Source organism: Dendropsophus ebraccatus, chromosome 1 (genome assembly GCF_027789765.1).
Source record: "Dendropsophus ebraccatus isolate aDenEbr1 chromosome 1, aDenEbr1.pat, whole genome shotgun sequence".
Classification (NCBI taxonomy): Eukaryota; Metazoa; Chordata; class Amphibia; order Anura; family Hylidae; genus Dendropsophus; species Dendropsophus ebraccatus.
Genome location: NC_091454.1, coordinates 78,066,829 through 78,085,259, shown reverse-complemented (window position 1 = coordinate 78,085,259; position 18,431 = coordinate 78,066,829). Strand labels below are relative to the sequence as shown.

Sequence of the window (18,431 nt, the reverse complement as noted above, 5' to 3'; positions counted from 1 at the left end):
TGTTGGTGCAGCAAGACAATAATGGTGGATAGCCATAACTGCTACTCCTATATCTGGAAGTGGATAGAGTAAATGACTTGTTACTCACCTCCTCTTCCACCTCTTCTGCATTGACCTGTAATAGTGGACCATTCATCCATTTGTCATAAGAAGTGCTGAAGTGCAAGGCTGTGGTCCACAGTTTCTCATAGGGCTCCTTTAATTTGCAGATCTCTGATATTTGATTATAAGTGCCTATTTGCTCAATTCCCAGAAGCTCCTCCTCCTTGTTAATCTGAGCTCTCTGAAGGATAGAAACCAGAAATCTTCATCATTTTTACAGAACTGATGGCATGAGACATACTATGCCTTAAAGGGATATCTATGGTTATGGAATAGAATGGCAGTGATATGAATGGCCTGAAAGAACCAAATGTTAAATACAAGGCTCTATTAATTGTATGTCAATTTTTTTTTAATGTGACATAAAACAGGGGTAGGGAACCTTTGCTCTCCAGCTATTGCAAAACTGCCTGGACAGCCAAAGCTGAAGTTGTAGTTTTGCAACAGCTGGAGAGCCAAGGTTTCCTACCCCTGAAATAGAACAAAGCTTCCTAACCAACAGTTGTTCAATTCACTGCTGTGGACCAATTGTGTTATGAAGAGGAACAATCCTTAATTTATTGCAATTGAGTTTCTATCATCCACCTTCGCAATACCGATTAAGCAGCCAAGTCAATGCATTAAGTAGGTATCTTGCTAACAAATCATGGTAAACAAAATATATTGTATTTTTATTATTTGCTGACTATTTTTGTTATGTTAAAAAGTTGATATTCATTCTATCATTTAACAGTCTCTGCAAAATACTAAGGTAGAGAATTTTGCAAAAAGACTGGACTTTCAACGCAACAACCTGGCTGCTAAGGAAGGGTATTCATTTACTAGCTCCAAATTTGTAATATGTATGTAATATTTATAATACATGCTAGTATGCACTTCATCAGGCATTGATTTCTCATATATAAATTCCCTTATACTTATATATAACTGTAGCAATGCTATGCTTATAGTAAGAAATGCAGACAAAACAAAGCAGACCATCACTACAATGCACAAACCTAGAGCTCATCAGTTTTCAGAGGTTTTTACGTCTACATAAGTCCGTTTGTCTACAGTATAAGGCAAGAAGACATTGATAACTATACAGCTTGGGTTAGTTTAGTTAAAGGGGTAAATGGGCATGTGAGTAGTACTAATCTGCCACGTGCCAACAATGTAGTAATAGAAAAACTAGTAGGGGCTTGGCACTACCTGGCAAATGCCTCTCAACATGTCTCTTGGCCAAACGAGTAAGGGAAACACTAGGTTGTAGAAATGCAAGCTCGGGTTATTAAATGAAATTTAGGTCATACAAGATGTGATTAGTAAATAGTAAGCAATATGGTTATTAAATTAAGAACCTAGCATTTTAACTTAATAAGTGGATGTAAATAATGCAGTGCATATTTTTAGCACCGCCAAAGTCAGAATCAGCATATGCCTTTAGAGAATCTCTGCTAAGTATGTGCCATATGGGTATACACAGGTAATAGGCGTACAGCAAAATAACAGAGGGAGACACTAAGACACATCAAGGGAAATACTAAAGCTCTAACTTTTAATACTACCCCATATTAGCCTTAGTCTGTCTTTCATGTTTCAGTTCCAAATACTGTCATTGTCTTTCATTTCCAGAACGTTTTCAAGCCCGAGAGGCAAGCTTGACTAAATGTTACATAAAAGAAAGCGGATAATAGCATAGTGGCTAATAATAATAAACAGGCAGTGCATAATGATGAGGCTAAATAGTGATTATGGTTATAATGCCTAAAATGTTTGACTTTTCTTTATTAGATCTGTATTAAAAGCAGTCTGGGGGAGATCTTATATATATGAAGAAACTGCTGGGCAAAATCATCTTTAGGAGAGACAATGCAGCTAATACGTTTTTATAGAAAGCTCCACATGTAACAAATGACAGATGATACTGTAGGATTTCTTTGTGAAATAACATTCTAAATGTATGTATACTGAGAACAGCCAGCTAAGCAAACAGTCACAAGCACAGAGTATAGAAGCAAGCAGAGACAGAAAATACTGCTATATGCTATAGCAGGTTAAGAGCAGAACCTACCTCCTCCATAAACTCCTGTATTCTCCTGTTGATGGTGCTGAGTCTCTGTACATAAGTGCCGGCCTCGCTCATCCTCTCTTTCTTCTGAAAGTCTTTCACCTCAATGACCACATCAGCCAAGCGCTTTGTGAAATCCTTCTGCCACTGAGCAAGCCTTGCCAGAGCCCCATCATGCTCCCTCTGCAATCGTGTCACACTGACAAAGTGATTGCAAAGCACATAAGAAAAGGGGGTGGAGAAGAAATGGAATCTTCTTTTTATACTCTCTACTGGTATGCTACTTTTTTTTCTGTGCTCACATTGAAATTGAACAGAATCATTTCGAAGCAGCTTTTAATTTCAGAGAGGTTAATCACCCTAATAAAGGTCAATCTAATGTAATCTTCACTAAAACTGCAAGAGCTTCCATCACCTACAGGACATGTATTATTACCCATTTCACATGCAAAAAAGAAAGACGTGGGCAGGACTTGCCTTATGCATTGCTAATGTCCCATCTCTATCCTCTCATTAACATTTCATTAAAATTATATATTCCACTGAAATTATTAGAGAGGTCATTTTAACAATTCCAAGAAGAAAATCCTGTTTAAAATATACTGTACATCAGCTGTGACACCGGCTTAACTGGCCTCTAATCCTCCTTCTCTTTTCATCACCCAGCTAACACACAACAATAGGCTAAATCTCAATTATATTAAACATTACTGGATTTAGGTTAAAACAACAGTCACATTTTCCCGCAGACTAATCTTCTGTGTAAGCCGTGGTGACATCATCAATCCACTACTTATTCATATTCAGCATAGGAAGCTCTTATTACATTCTCGGTGACACTAAGTATATTAAAAAAAATTCCGTTTGTCTAGTATCCATTACCTGCCACTAATGATAGGAATGATTCTCTGAGGCCAAGAAAACGTGTTTCCGTTTAGAATAATGTCCTCCTTTGATAGGGATGCATAGTCCATTAGGAAAAGCAGGTTCTCTGCAGCTACTGCCAGTTTATCCTAAGAATTGAAAGAAATGTACCAGCATTTGCATCAAATCCACCAGCAAAGAGGACAGAGGTGAGCCGTCTCATTAAATGTCTGCCAACAAGCTTGGTGCTTAACACACAGTAAATGCACCATTAATGGCCCCATTAGAAAAAGCACAAAGTATTGCACACGTCAACATTTCCCACCTTTACGCTAGCTGTATAACATGGACTGTTTAAGCTTAAATGGTCAAGGCGCTATCTTTAGAACAAAAGGTATAACATGGAAAGATGGACTAGTTAGAGAACAACAAAATAATATGATGAGGAAAACACTGGCTTATGCACTGTATCGGGTGAGAAATTAGAAAAAGCACAAGATAAATGTACACTTTAAACCTTACCATAATGGGCTTGATAACCTCCGAAACAGTGGGATCACCTCAATAAAGAACCCTATTTATAATCTAAATTGACTTATCAACTGGTAAGCTCGAAATGTGACAATATATAAATAACATGTGCTTTTACCCTTCAACTTCCTACAAGTTGCATTACTATTAATGTATGCTACAAGGCGTCTCTCAGTCACTGTCACCAGTGACGCTCATTAACCATGTGTCATTGTGGCATTTTCACAACATCATCTGCAGAATAGATGCCTGACTGAGCACAGACGAAAATAACCAAACTCTGACAATATAGAGAGGCACAAATTATTTTTAATGCCGAAAGTAAATTGTGGAAGACACTTGAGGGTGGGTTTAAGCAGGATCAATTTGTTTTATGACAAAGTCTATAGAAGGCAGGGCATAGCAAGATGTTACATTCCGTCTATAGAAACGTGCAACATTGTACTACCATTTCTAATATATTTAACTTTTCTCTAGAATACATTTCCATTAGCAGCCAATAGGGTGGACAGAAGATCCATCGTGTGTCATCAAAGATGTTAGACGTAAGGTTTATTTTAAAGGCAAGACCTTACCTTAATCTCCAGAAGCTCCACAGCCCTCAGCTTGTGAATGTATTCTTGAAGCTCCACAAGGGCAGACGTTGATTCAGCTATGGCTGAGATTTTAGTGACAATGCCATCGTACTGCTTGCAAATATTTCGATTAAACTTCTCAGATGAGGTAGCAACTTTGTTAATTATGATATTAGTCAGATGGCGGGTACGATCCATCATCCACTGCAGGGAAAAAAAAAGTCAGACAACGCAACATCTAATCATAGATAAATTTTGTTCCTTTCTCATACGTGTCACAGATTCTATCCCTCCTGACCCTCTACACAGCCATCTACTGTCAAATTTAGATTCAGCCAGCTACCAGCTCTTCTTTATCCCTGTGTTAGATCTGAGACTCTTGGCTATCAGGAAGACAAGCGTCACCAGCTGTCTCGGAGCAAGGAGGCAATCAGGTGAATAGTACTTATTATCTTTCATTGCTTTCTGAGGAGTGACAAGATTGATTTGGGACCAAGAGCACATCCCTATATCATGAGCAATTACCAAGGCCTAAGGTTTCCTCCTTTGTACATATGTAACATGGCAAAGTCTGCATCTCCTTCCTTCACCTGGACTATAAATAAGAGATTACAAAATCTAGCTAACATTACATATACAGGAGAGCCTTGTTTAAAAATAATCTTGGCATTCCAGGGGAAGAAATCAGTGCAATATAATCTCAGTAGTACTCGAGAGACATCTTTTTTCCAGTACATTAGTCTTAATTAGGCCCAGAGAAGCCATTAGTGGGTGTCGAAGTCTTCACTAGGTATATGGGATGTGACAATTTTTATAAGTAGCCTTTTTACACATTTAAATGATTTAACAATGTCATTAGAACCAAAATGCTAGTGTTTACAGTGACATCAACAAACTTAGCAACCATTAGATTAGTCTGGGTTCTATTTGACAAAACTCAGAATTGCATCTCTGTTTGACATATCTACTCCCACATAGACTAATTGTAATATTCTATGCACTCTCTGCTCTGCCCCACATGCCACTATGGCAAACTCATGGGAGAATTGTGATTTTATTTACAGGTTCAAATGGCGTTTTAATAGGAATCTGAAAGTGAAATTGATAAGTAAATGTAATAGAAAAGTAAATTGTTTCTGTTATGAGGTTGTCTGTGACATAAAACCCATAAAGGAATGTGATAAAATAGATCTTGGAGACCAGTGAATCACTGTCTAGAAAACCTTTTGCCTTGATCTACTTTTCTATTGTTTAGTGCAGTAGAGGGACTCACAGGCTCAGTCTCCTGCTGAAGCACAGATTACCATCATTTATTACTTTGTAACAGTCATGAGCATGCTCTGTATTGGTAGAGGGTATTAAATATCAAAGTATCTTCTAAATGCATTTACTAAATCCCATTCAACAGTGATGTAGATATACTGATACAAAAAAAATTCTATTACTAAAATCATTACTAACTCAAGGAGTATTTGTGCAACCAATACATTTATTTTACTATTTATTTCATATAAACATTTGTGTTTTTTTTTATTGTGTACATCACTATTTGTAACCTTCCATTACATATGAAGAATTTTGTGTGAATAATGCAAGATTGTAAAGAATTTAAAGAGGTATTCCAGGAAAAATGTACTTTCCCTCATCAACAGGATAGGGAAAAAGTAGGACATTGCGGGCGGTCTAACCTTATGACACCCGATAATCTCTGTACCGTGCCCCGGGCTTCTTTGTTTTGAATAGAGCCAAGAGTATGGCACATGACCCACAGCTCTATTCAATCCTATGGAACCAATGGGAAGAGTTGAGTTCCTGAGTACTCGGCTCTTTCCGTCGCTCCATAGGAATGAATAGAGCTGCAGGTCACATGCTGTACCTGCAGCTCTATTCCTGATACAGAAGTGGGGACCCAATACAGAGATCAGCAGGTGGTAAAGAGGTCAGACCCCTGCCATCTGCATTTTTTCCCTATTATACAGCCTGAGCCTTCTTTGCAGAACCTTCACAATGCTTGATCAGTCTTGGAGTCCTTTCTTGCAATCAGCCATCGGCCCCACATCCCTTGTTACACAGGGAGATATGCAGCTAGTGGGCAATGATTTTTCAGCAAAATAGAATGGCCAAATTATTGTCTACTCGATAGCTGAGCACCAGTCCTATTAGACAGGGTAATATTGGCCTATTTGGCCAAAAATTGCCCCATACAGTATGGCCCTTAGATTAAATTGAGAAATTGCCAGATCAATCAAAGTGGTTGAAGCTGTTTGATAAATCTGATGTGCCTTTGGGCTGATTAGTCTAAGTTTAGACCAACTATTAGTTCCCTTAAAACCTTACTCCATCACAGCTGTCTGGGCTTTGCCGCATTAGGACAAACATGAAAGTCCTGCAGTAGGTACAATATGAGTTTATTTTATAGATGGTGTATGGCTGCTACACTGATGTGAGTCATTTAATTTCCTAAATATTGTGAATGGAGGTTGGCGCATTTGAGAAGTGAATTGACAGTAGTCGTGCCTATCCAGTATCTTAACTGCACCTCTGCAACAAATCAGCAGGGTGCTGATTAGTTACCATGGCAGCCAAAGGCCTCCTGAAGACCTCTGTGTCTGCCATGATCTGTTAATTTAGTCTGCCTCAGGCAGGCTGTACCAACAGAGCACTAATCTAACTGTATATGAATAAATCAGCGGGAAAAAAAAAGATCTTGATTGCTAATTCTTATTCTATATCTTTTCCTTCATATGACACAAATCAAGCATAGCACATAAACACAGCGCAGTGTAGATATAGTCCAGTTCTTCCAGTTAAAAATAAAGGTTTACAGCAGCACACAATCTTGGCAGATAGGATGAAATTTTCAGTGGTATCTCCTACTCACCACACAGTCCATATACGTTGTAGCAAAAAAACAGCAACATTTTGATGAAAAAAGTTGCAAGTTTCTTGCAACATCCTAAAATAAAGTGCTACATTTAGGCCTGCAGTAGGTCTTCATCAATGCTTTAAAGAGGCCAACTGCAGGCCAAAATGTAGCACTTTATTTCGGGATGTTACAAGAAACTTTTTTCATCTGGATTTTGGATGCCGTTTCTTTGCTATAACACATACAATCCAATCATTTTTCCAAAATTTTGACTGTCCATAGCAAATCTTTATGAGCACCCATGAAGAATCGCTTGAGGTGGTGCAAGACATGTGCCCATGTCATCCTCCACCTCAAAGGGTGTCTCCATGTGTGCTCATGCAGATTTGCAATGGACAAATTATGAACTAGGCACAAAGAAAATTTGGAAAGGTGCAAACACATGATAAATCTACAAGAGATCGAAAAGCTAGACCAAAAAGCTACATAAAAACACCCAAAAATTTAACAATAAAACATTGGCTACAATCTGTCAAAAGAAATGTTAAACAATCTGTGTTAGTTATCTGCATAGATTACCTGGTTCATTTCAGAACAGTCCATCAACAGCATCTTCATAGGCATGTATACTGGCAGCAAAGCAACATCTGATGCCAATTTTTTCACATTGTCCAGTTCTCTGGCATAGGCCTTAAGACCAATATCTTTTTGTACTAATGTATTTAGACGTTTCTCAGCAAGAGGTGAGAGCAATTGTAAAAAAGGCTTATATACCAGAGTATATCTGAAGAATAAAGATAAAACTCATTTGTTCAAGCAACCAATAGGGCACAGGACATTAATACATAATACAACCACAATACTAAAATCCAGCAATACATACAAATATAGGACATATTTATAATTCAATAATAACATAGTCACACAAAGAATGTCAGCGGAAATAGTGCTTTTTTTATGGCATAATGTTTTATGTCAAGCACACAATACCCTGCCCTATATATCTACATAAGCGAGCATGAAGATGTATTATTTCCGAACAAAATAGGCTAAATAATAGAAATGGGGCTTCTCTTTCTTTGAGAAAAGTTATTAAAAATAAGGGACGTGTTGCTCTAACAGTCAGCTGTATAACAGGTTGGTGTGCTTTCTCCACTGAGGCTTCCGCTGCTTCCATCAGCTCAGAAAATCACACAAATGCTACAATGCTTTGGCTTTATATGGCTATTTTGAGCCTCATGGAAGAAAAGTAATGCAGTATCTAAAAGGGTTTGGACATTAAAAAGTGATTAGAGTACTCAATAGTGCCCGTTACTCGGACGAGCATCTCGTGATACTCAAGACAACGGCATCTTCCTCTTCCTGCATGTTTGGTGGCTTTTTTTCACTCAATCAGCATGCAGGAGAGTCTTTGGGCGCTCGTAGCATCACGTAGGAACCCTACATGTCGATAGCAGCGATTGGCTGGCCAGATCAGATGACCTGGGCATATATGAATCAGGTCCCGCAGTGCTCGCTTCAGACGCAGGTTAGATGAGCATAGGGAGAGAGCTGCTGTGTCTGTCAGGGAGAGTGTTAGGCAGGGAATTAGGGTGCAGTTAGGCAGGAATCCGACACAAAGAACCCAACAGTCCTTCTAAGGGCTTAACATTTTCAAAACATATATTTTTTTTTTGTTGCTACTCTTGGCTGCTGGCTTGGACTTATAGTGCAGATGTCAGTAGTCAATTTGTACTGTTGATGACATTACCTTGGCTGGCTAGGATCTTTAGTTTAGCTATACCTATTCTCACTGAGCTGTGTCCTGTGCACATGGTGCCTTTAAAAAAAAAGCACCAGATACACACATACTCTATACGACTTCCCTCAAAACTGCTGTCAATAGTCAATTTGTCTTGTTGCTGACATTCTCTTGGCTGACTGGGATCTGTACTTCAGTTATACCTATCCTCACTGTGCTGTGTGTCTTCACACCCTGACAGCCATCAATCACATGAAGGTCTGCTAGCTGTGCAGTAAGGAGAGAGCCGAGAAGAAGGGAGAGTCGTTGTATGGGGAGAGATACGGGGATCAGCAAAGTACAGCTACTGCATCAGTGTGTCCAAGGCTGTACTTGGACCCCTGATAGACATCAATCAACTCAGGAGATTACTGGCCTGACAGTGAACACAAGTTGGAGCGGTGGAGGAGGTACAAGAACATGGGGGAGAGAGCCGGGAGACCATAATTTGGCATAATGTTGCAATTAGACAGCCCCAGAGGCGTCCATGCATGCTGCCCCTGCTGTTTCCTGTACATTTCCGTCTTGTTTCCATCATTTTCTGAGGTTTCCAGGTTTTCAGGCAACCTTCCCTGTGCAGAGCTTTGGTCCTCTGCAAAAATGCTTGAGTTTCCTATTGACTTCAATGGGGTTCGTTAATCGAAACGAGCACCTGAGCATCAGGAAATATTTGTCTCAAGTATCGAGCACCCGAGCATTTTAGTACTCGCTCATTTCTAGTTGTTTGTAATGATCACCAGTTGAATCTGTTTTTAAACACCAGTTCCTTAGGCTGGGTTCACACTACGTTTATGCAATCCGTTTGTATTTCATACGTTTTTGCAACAAAAAAAAAAAAAGGAAGGTCAGCTACGTTTTCGTGTACAATAAAAAAAAACGGATGTGTTTTGATCAATTTTTTTAATAATGAAAGTCAAAGGAAAAACGGATCAAAACGGATGCACACAAATGCATCCGTTTTTTATTCTTTTTTTGCAAAATTGGATGAAAAATACGTATTTCAAAGTCGTAGTGTGAGCCTTAGTATTCTTATTACTGGTAGAGAGGTAGAGTGAAAGACAGTTGCTATGGCACCCTACTATCTACTTTTTGGTTTTCTTTTCAGTGGTTCTGTCGAGATTTATTTTTTTAACACTATGAATGGTTCAGTGTGCATTACTATCAAAAGCTCAAGAACATTGATGAAACCTCAATGTACTTTATGAACTTCATAGGGTGCATTGAGCTCAGCTAGGAACTGTCATATCCAAGAGACCACTATACAGTAGCTACCGTTAGGAACAGGTGAACATATTCTTATGTGAACAGACTCTATTCAGACTCATCTACACTCAGAAGGAAGAGATTATTAGTGAAAACTGTGAGTAATGGAAGCAGAGAGTGGAAAAATGAATGTAGATCACCAAAATAAATAAGTATAAGCTTTCTACAGTATATCCTACTGATGCAGGTCCCTTATTATGTTACTTTTTATACCTTTGAGAGAAATCATAATACATACAAAATGACTAGATGTTCTATAAAAGGTCAACTATGACATGGTTATTATGGCAATAATAATCTTACATTTGTATGACTTTTATTATAACCAATTTATATCACTGGACAGTTATACATAGAGTGAAAAAATGCATAAAAAATTAAGTGAACAAAGAAAAAACTCAGCTCACCATAGGTGGTTTGTTGGGTGATGGTGGACATTCAGGCAGGAGCAAGTGGAGTGGTAGCGTCCCGCACCCGGTAATAATGGTAAAAGGAGGAGAAGATCCACAGCGTCCAAAAAAAGGTTTGTTGTCTTTTTTGTGAGGCATATACAAAATGACAAAAGATAAAAACGCAGAAACGTAGGTAAGGGTATGTGCACACTGAGGAAAAGGTGAGGAATTCCGCTTGAAATTCAGCTTGAAATTCCTCCCGTAAAAAATGTAGAGAGCAAAGTTGTTCATACTGCAGAATTTCCGAGCAGAATTTTCTGCTGTAGATCTGCTAGAGGAATCCTATAGAAGTCAATGGGGGGCTTAAATTCTGCTTGAATTCTGCCTGAAAACTTTTTGCTTCAATTCCTCGAGAATTGCTTAGTGTGCACATACCCTAAGGCTGGGTTCACACACAGTATATTTCAGGCAGTATTTGGTCCTCACGTCAAGTCCTCATAGCAACCAAAACCAGGAGTGGATTGAAAACACAGAAAGGCTATGTTCACATAATGTTGTAATTGAGTGGATGGCCGTCATTTAATGGCAAATTTTTGCTGTTATTTTAAAACAACGGCTGTTATATTGAAATAATGGCAGTTATTTACCGTTATATGACGGCCATCCACTCAATTTCAACATTGTGTGAACAGAGCCTTTCTGTGTTTTCAATCCACTCCTGGTTTTGGTTGCTATGAGGACCTGACTTGAGGACCAAATACTGCCTGAAGTATACAGTGTGTGAACCCAGCCTAAAAACGTAAAAACATGTAGGCTTACGTTTTTATTTTTTGTAACTTTTTATATGCCTCACAATAAAGACAACAAACCTTTTTTGGACGCTGTGGATCTTCTCCTCCTTTTTACCATAAAAAATTAAGGTTAAAGGAGAAATCTGGCATCGGGCATTTTTTTTCTAAAGAACTGGGGAGGAGGTGCCTGAACATAACATGCATCTACCTCCCCGACTCCAGCACTTAGGTCCACTGTCCCCTGCTCCAGATCCTGATCCCCCGGTGGCTTCCTGGTCTGAGCGGGGACCCGAGCGTTGATGTGTCCACCCTGCTAAGTAAGAGGCCGTAGCAGGGTCCTGTCTCGGATGCTGAGTGGCTGAGCACGGCTAAAGCATCACAACTTGGATCCCCACTGGAGCGGAGGACAGTGGACCCTTGCGCTTGAATAGGGGATGTAAGTGCATGTTATGTTCAGCCACCTCCATATTGAGACAAAAATGTCCAACGCAGGATAGCCCTTTGACTAAAACTTGTAAGGTACAATTAATTAATATATTCATTGTAAAGAAATAATTTTACATATTTTTTTGTTAAATATGTCACAAATAATCTTGGGAACACCCTGAAACAGAATATGTTATACTCTTACCGATGTAAGTAGTGAGAATGTAGTTATTCAAGTGACACTCATTACCTCCTATTGCTATAATTTAAGAGCTATATAGTGTATGTGTAAATAAATCAGGTGTATTGCATAGTAAGGTAGATGTGCTAAGATAGAAAATATGTTCAGAACTTTAGTAAACCATTTTTAATTTTTGTTTTTTATTTCTTTTTAATAAGAAGTATCAATAATGTCACAATTATTTACTTTGGTTGTCATAACCACTATAGGTGAATAGATTAATGGTCAACACAATAAATAATAAGCATAATAAATAGTGGAAAAGTTTTAATTTACAACTACATGGTTGATGGGTATACCACATACATATATGTAAAGAAATACACATTTGCTGGTTTAAGTGAAGTAACTTACATAAATCTTATCCCTGTCCTAGAATGTATCTTAGCTTTGTCACCCCCCCATCTCAATATTCAGTTATTAACTGCCAAGAGCCATAAACTCTATCATTCTTCATCTCCCACCATTACACTTTTTAATGGCTTTTCTCCAAAATGGTAGATTGTATTTCAGGATAAATCAACATAAAATACAGATTTATTGACAAAATGTCTTTTTTAATTCATCTATTGCCTGAGGGCACAAGAAAACTTAAGCCATGATTTGGTAATAATCTGATTCATCAATCTTATCGCTGGTGGGCCAAAAATAAAGCAGGTAAAAAAAACACTTGAGGGCTAGACAATCTGGATCAAGAATTCAGCCCTTTAGATATTATCCCTAGCATATTAGTTTGAGAACAGAACACAGTTGTTCTTAGTCCAGTATTATTTGTGTATACACGTATGCTATAGGCTTGCACACAGTCTAATGTTCAATGGGGTTTAATATTGTTTTTCCATTCTATTATATACATAAGTTTACTGTCCAGTCATTGACTGTCAAACAGGAGAACAAAGCAATATTGATAGATTTTGCTGAAAAGGAGCAATAGTTGGGGTTGGCAAGATCATGTAGTTAGATGAAAGATGAAACAGATGCAATGCACAGCGAAGATCAAAGCATCCCATCAATTCATTCTGGGAGTCAAAATCCAGCTGAGCATCAGGAGCCCTGTCTGCATAATAAAGAAGGTTGACTAAAACATAAGGATTAAACAGATGAGCCGTCTCTTGTGGATGCATGGCTAGGAGGCCCTGCTGAGCCACTTGTAAAGGCACTTTGGAATTATACACCTGCTACTCAGTGGTGAATTCTACAAGGAGATTGCCTGGAGAATAAATTCTACTAATGGACTAAATAGCTTGGTTAAAATGGGATTCCCAAACGTGTACTGTTTATATAGCTCTAAAATTGTATTTCTCCATACCAGATGAACATCAAATCAGATCACTGTAATATATATATAAATGTTGCTGTAGAGAACTAGACTGGAAAGAAAATATACATATACTCTAAACAGATATTAAAGTCAGCATTCAGTGTAGTGGCTTAAATAATGGGTAGATTTCAATTTCATAAACCACCAAGAAGCATTTCATTTTGTAACCTCTGCTTTATATTAAGGAAAAGCTTACGGAAGGTACTAACCTGTTTGGACCATGCATGTTGTTTTCAATCACAGCCTTTATTCTCGCCTTGGCTGACAGGACAATCTCTTCATGGATTTGTACTGAGCTGATGTATTTGATTTTCAGATTATCTACAGCCTGCAGATACAAGTACCTCCATTGTTTATTTTTGGAAGCTGTAATGAGCAGGCATTAGCTTGCTCACCAGAGACAGATTTAAGAATTATTCACCTGTTTCTATGAATTTCATCATATTCTGATAGCAGCAGAACATATGCTGTGAATGAGTAAGTATACAAGTATACAATATGTTGGTAGCATTTCACTGGTTTTACTGCTGCATGTGTAGTCATTAAAATTATACGCATTTTAGGACAACGAAATCAAATATAAACCTATGGCTATGTTCACATGACTTTTTTTTTCTGTTAATTTTTTCTATTTAAATGACATCTATCATCTTGAGTTCCAAATGACGTCAGTGATTTTGCGTTTTGGACGCCTATCATTACAATGACGGCTTTTGGTACATTATCCTAGTTCAGGCCCTTTTGGGTGTGGTTCTTTTTTGAAGGTCCATTGAGTTTAATAGCAAAGACAGTTAAAGGACGATAAAAAAAAAATGTGAACTAAAAATATTGTTGGTTGTTGGCAAAAAACATCCGTGAATAATTAACTTAACTTGCAAAAAGGAATTGAAAAGACATTGCCAAGCATCAAGACCTAAGGGTCGATACGTTGTTCGTGTGTACCCTGAAGTGTGAATAAACACACTCTATTTAATTACGGATGCTGTTGGAATTCCTTTTTTACAAATTTATTGTGCCTACATTGAGGATTGCGGGCCCACCAGTGCGCATACCCCATCTGATTTTGTGGACATTACCGGATTACATTCCACTTAGGTGCTGGTGGACTTTTCTTTTGTTGGCAGAACATTAACTTGACGTCCATGCAAAAAAAAAACTTCCTTTATTTAATATACTATGGGGGAGATTTATCAAACTGGTGTAAAGTAGAACTGGCTCAGTGGCCCCTAGCAACCAATCAGATTCCACTTTACATTCCTCACAGATCCTTGGGTGGAATCTGATTGGTTGCTAGGGGTAACTAAGACAATTCTACTTTACACCATGTTTGATAAATCTCCCCCTATGTGCATTGGCCGCCCATTATTCCGTTGACTACAATGCATTCCATTGACGTCAAATAAAATGTAGTTATAAAAGTTATTTAAAAAAAAAACTGAAACAGAAGTCTTATCTTTTTTTTTACTCAGTGTGAACATAGCCTATACAAGTGAGGAAGCTATAAATGCTAAAATGCATCTAATCCCACAAGTTATAATTCTTGTGCAGACATGCTCAAATATGCAATACAAGACAATATTAAGATACAACCAACATTTTAAAGTACTGTGTGATTCAGTCAGATACTAATCTCTCCTGGGCGCAAAAAGACTCAGTCAGTAGGTTTATGCTGCCTTATCTAGGGGTGACAGAGAAGTTGAAAATTGTTTCACATTGTTCTGGGTGGCTGATTTGGAGATATCCTACTAAATGACAAGGACAATAATTAATATTCATGAGCACCAGCACACTCTGCCCACCAGCCGCTGACTGGCAATTATCAATCCATGTTGTGTATAGGCAGTCAACTGCCAATCAGCAGCTGGAGGGTGAAGAAGGAGGTGCAGCATAAAGCCTATTCTCCTGCCTATCAGGAGAAACGCTAAACAGAATGATGTAAGTAATACACTGAACTGTTTAGCATTTCTGTCACTAGTTTATGCTTTCCTCATTTAAGGACCCTCTTTTACTGACACATTCCCTTTAAGAGCTGGAAGAAAAGGAGACAGACTGCAGCTGTATCACATACTGTATAATTCTCTTATGTTACTTATCCATCGTGTTCTGCACTTAGATAGGACCTAAAGCAAGTACAGTAATGAGACTATGCCTTTTTTGTCAGTGAGAAGTCAGAGGATCGTGGGGAAATGTTGACTGCATTAGAAAAAGATACAAAAGGGGAAATAGAAATCAAGATGGCAAACAACCAATGCATGCCACATTAAAAAAAAAGCAAGTATACACAAGGCATACCACTCAACTTTATAATTTCATTATAGCTTATGCTACATTACATAAGCAAAAACATTGTTAATAAAAAAAAATTTTTTTATGAAGGAAACCATGAAATAGGACAATTAAAATAGAAAACATTAGTTATCAATGGTGAATTTTCTATTGTACTTCCAAAGTTTGGATTGTATCTTTTACAGTCTTGTATTTAATATATGTTAATAGGTATTGTATACTGCATTTTCTGCACATAAGCGCTACAAAATAAAAAAATGGCAACTATTATTTAAAAAATATAAAATTATATCGTGTCTTGTTTTATTCTTTTTTCATTCCAAGTATTCCATTTATACCAAGTGTTCCATTAAGCAAAATAACTATGTAGAAAAGACTTAACAGTTTCTTCATATTGTTAACGAATGTAATTCTTGCCGGCCTTCACAAGCCTGTAAGCATTATAAAGCCTTTGTTTCTTTGAGCAGCTCATAGTGTACAACATGACTAAGGTGCTTATTACACAACAGAGATAAGTGATTATTAATATGTATGCCTTCTCTTATGACTACAAATTTGATTATATGTTCTCCTAGATCAACCATTGTAATCAGACCTCACCGCTGTGTAATCAAGCTGGTCTGAGTAATCTAGCCTACCTGTAGATTAAGCGAAATAATAGTAATCATAAAAATAATAAGTTACATTATTCAAGAAGATATCTGTTATTAAGACTAGCCAGTTGCCAATTATACATCATGTTGGCCAAGTATTAGCCAGAATTAGGCCAATATTCATTTTAAAGCAAAAATTTTAAAGCTTTTTATTCCTAACAGAAGAATTCCTGACACATATGTAGAACAAACATTGCTTCTTCCCATGACACATTATAACTTAAAGCGTAACTATAATTTCAGTAGCCAAAAAATGAAATTCCTCAAATACAAAGCCCATGTGTTATCCTTTAAAAAGAGCCCTAAACTGTGTTGATAGCATGTGCGCTCGCTGAAATATCACCAGTTGTTTGGCTCAGAAGAATAAATGAATTTTTCTCCTGGCTGAGAGAAAGTGGGCGTGGCCTATCCCTCATCTCCCTGGCTGGCTCCCTCCATTCACTGAGCAGCACCTTAGCAGATGGTATCACACATAGCAGGATTAGATACAGCCCCAGCATACAGTATCAGGCTATGTTCACACTACGTACATTTCAGGCAGTATTTGGTCCGCAAGTCAGGTCCTCATAGCAACCAAAACCAGGAGTGGATTGAAAACACAGAAAGGCTCTGTTCCCACAGTGTTGAAATTGAGTGGATGGCCGTCATATAACAGTAAATAACTTCCATTATTTCAATATAACAGCCGTTGTTTTAAAATAACAGCAAATATTTGCCATTAAATGACGGCCATCCACTCAATTACAACATTATGTGAACAGATCCTTTCTGTGTTTTCAATCCACTCCTGGTTTTGGTTGCTATACAGCCTCAAAAATACAGCCTCAAATATACGTAGTGTGAACCCAGCCTGATCACAATGTAAGATTAGATACAGAGCCCCAGCAGATGGTATCACACACAGTGGGATTAGATACAGTCATCTGCTCTCATAGCACTGTAGGATAATGTCAGCCATGGAGGTGGGGGCACCTGCTGCAGACATCTGATAGTGAATGTTATATGTACTATGGAAGGACTACAGCTGTGTTGTGCTGGAACTTGTAGTCCTCCCCTCAGTGACTCACCCACTCTCCCTCATGCAGTACATTGAAGTCATGGTGGCATGTCCCTCCTGGGTGAAGCACTGGGTATTTGTCCCTCCATCCAGCTCTTCCCCTGCGTTGCTCCTCACACACAACACCCTCAGGGGGAGAAGGTGGGGGAGGATAGTTTGTTTCTGTCTGTATCAGGGCTGTTATCTGATCCTCCTGTCAGAGTCTGTACACTTGGTACAGATCGCCAGGGAGGGGGCGTGTCCAGCAGAAATGCACAAGTATCATAGAGGCAAAGAGAGCTGTGAGGGGACAATTAGCCTTATGTATTTAACCTCTTAAGGACATAGGACGTACCGGTACGTCCTATGTCCTCACTTGCACTTCAAAGCGGGGCCGCGCGGCGGCCCCGCTTTGAAGTGCCGCGATCCCGGGTGCCGCGTGTAGCCCGGGACCGCCGCTATTAGCGGGCACGGTCTGATCGCCGTGCCCGCTAATTAGCTAATCGGAGGCAGCTGTCAAAGTTGACAGCTGCCTCCGATTACCGGAGGCAACGTTTCCCTGGTGTCTAGTGGGGGAGATCGCTCCTCCGGGACCTTGTCCCGGAGGAGCGATTTCCGTTACTGATGCCGGCCGGGGACGCGTCCAAGATGGCGCCGTCCTCGGCTCGGCACTCGTTTACTTCCGGCTGCAGCAGCCGAAAGCAAACGAGTGCCGATCTCATGGATCTCTGCAGCATATCTATGCTGCAGAGATCTCAATGAGAGATCCAAGTGTATATACTAGAAGTCCCCCAGGGGGGCTTCTAGTATATGTGTAAAAAAAAAAAAAAAAGTGTTGTTAATAGTAAAAAGCCCCCTCCCCTAATAAAAGTCTGAATCACCCCCCTTTTCCCAGGTTTTAAATAAAAGTAAACAAATAAATAAATAAATAAACATGTTTGCTATCGCCGCGTGCGTAATCGCCCGAACTATTAATTAATCACATTCCTGATCTCGTACGGTAAACGGCGTCAGCGCAAAAAAATCCCAAAGTGCAAAATTGCGCATTTTTGGTCGCATCAAATCCAGAAAAAATGTAATAAAAAGCGATCAAAAAGACGTATATGGGCAATCAAGGTACCGATAGAAAGATCAAATCATGGCGCAAAAAATGACACCTCGCACAGCCCCATAGACCAAAGGATAAAAGCGCTATAAGCCTGGGAATGGAGCGATTTTAAGGAACGTATATTGGTTAACAACGGTTTGAATTTT

The 18,431-nt window shown here is 38.8% G+C and overlaps 1 protein-coding gene across 1 annotated transcript in view; it reads right to left on the bottom strand.

Annotated features, from left to right (window-relative positions):
* The window catches only part of LOC138783023 (dynein axonemal heavy chain 3-like), an 877,176-nt gene that overhangs the window by 627,955 nt on the left and 230,790 nt on the right, over positions 1-18,431 (bottom strand). The window contains exons 13-18 of the mRNA XM_069957145.1: positions 13,412-13,530; positions 7,568-7,772; positions 4,123-4,326; positions 3,035-3,165; positions 2,152-2,351; positions 89-279 (exon numbers count right to left, since the gene is read on the bottom strand). Coding sequence (XP_069813246.1) covers positions 89-279; positions 2,152-2,351; positions 3,035-3,165; positions 4,123-4,326; positions 7,568-7,772; positions 13,412-13,530 — 1,050 coding nt within the window. The remainder of the gene's footprint in view (positions 1-88; positions 280-2,151; positions 2,352-3,034; positions 3,166-4,122; positions 4,327-7,567; positions 7,773-13,411; positions 13,531-18,431) is intronic.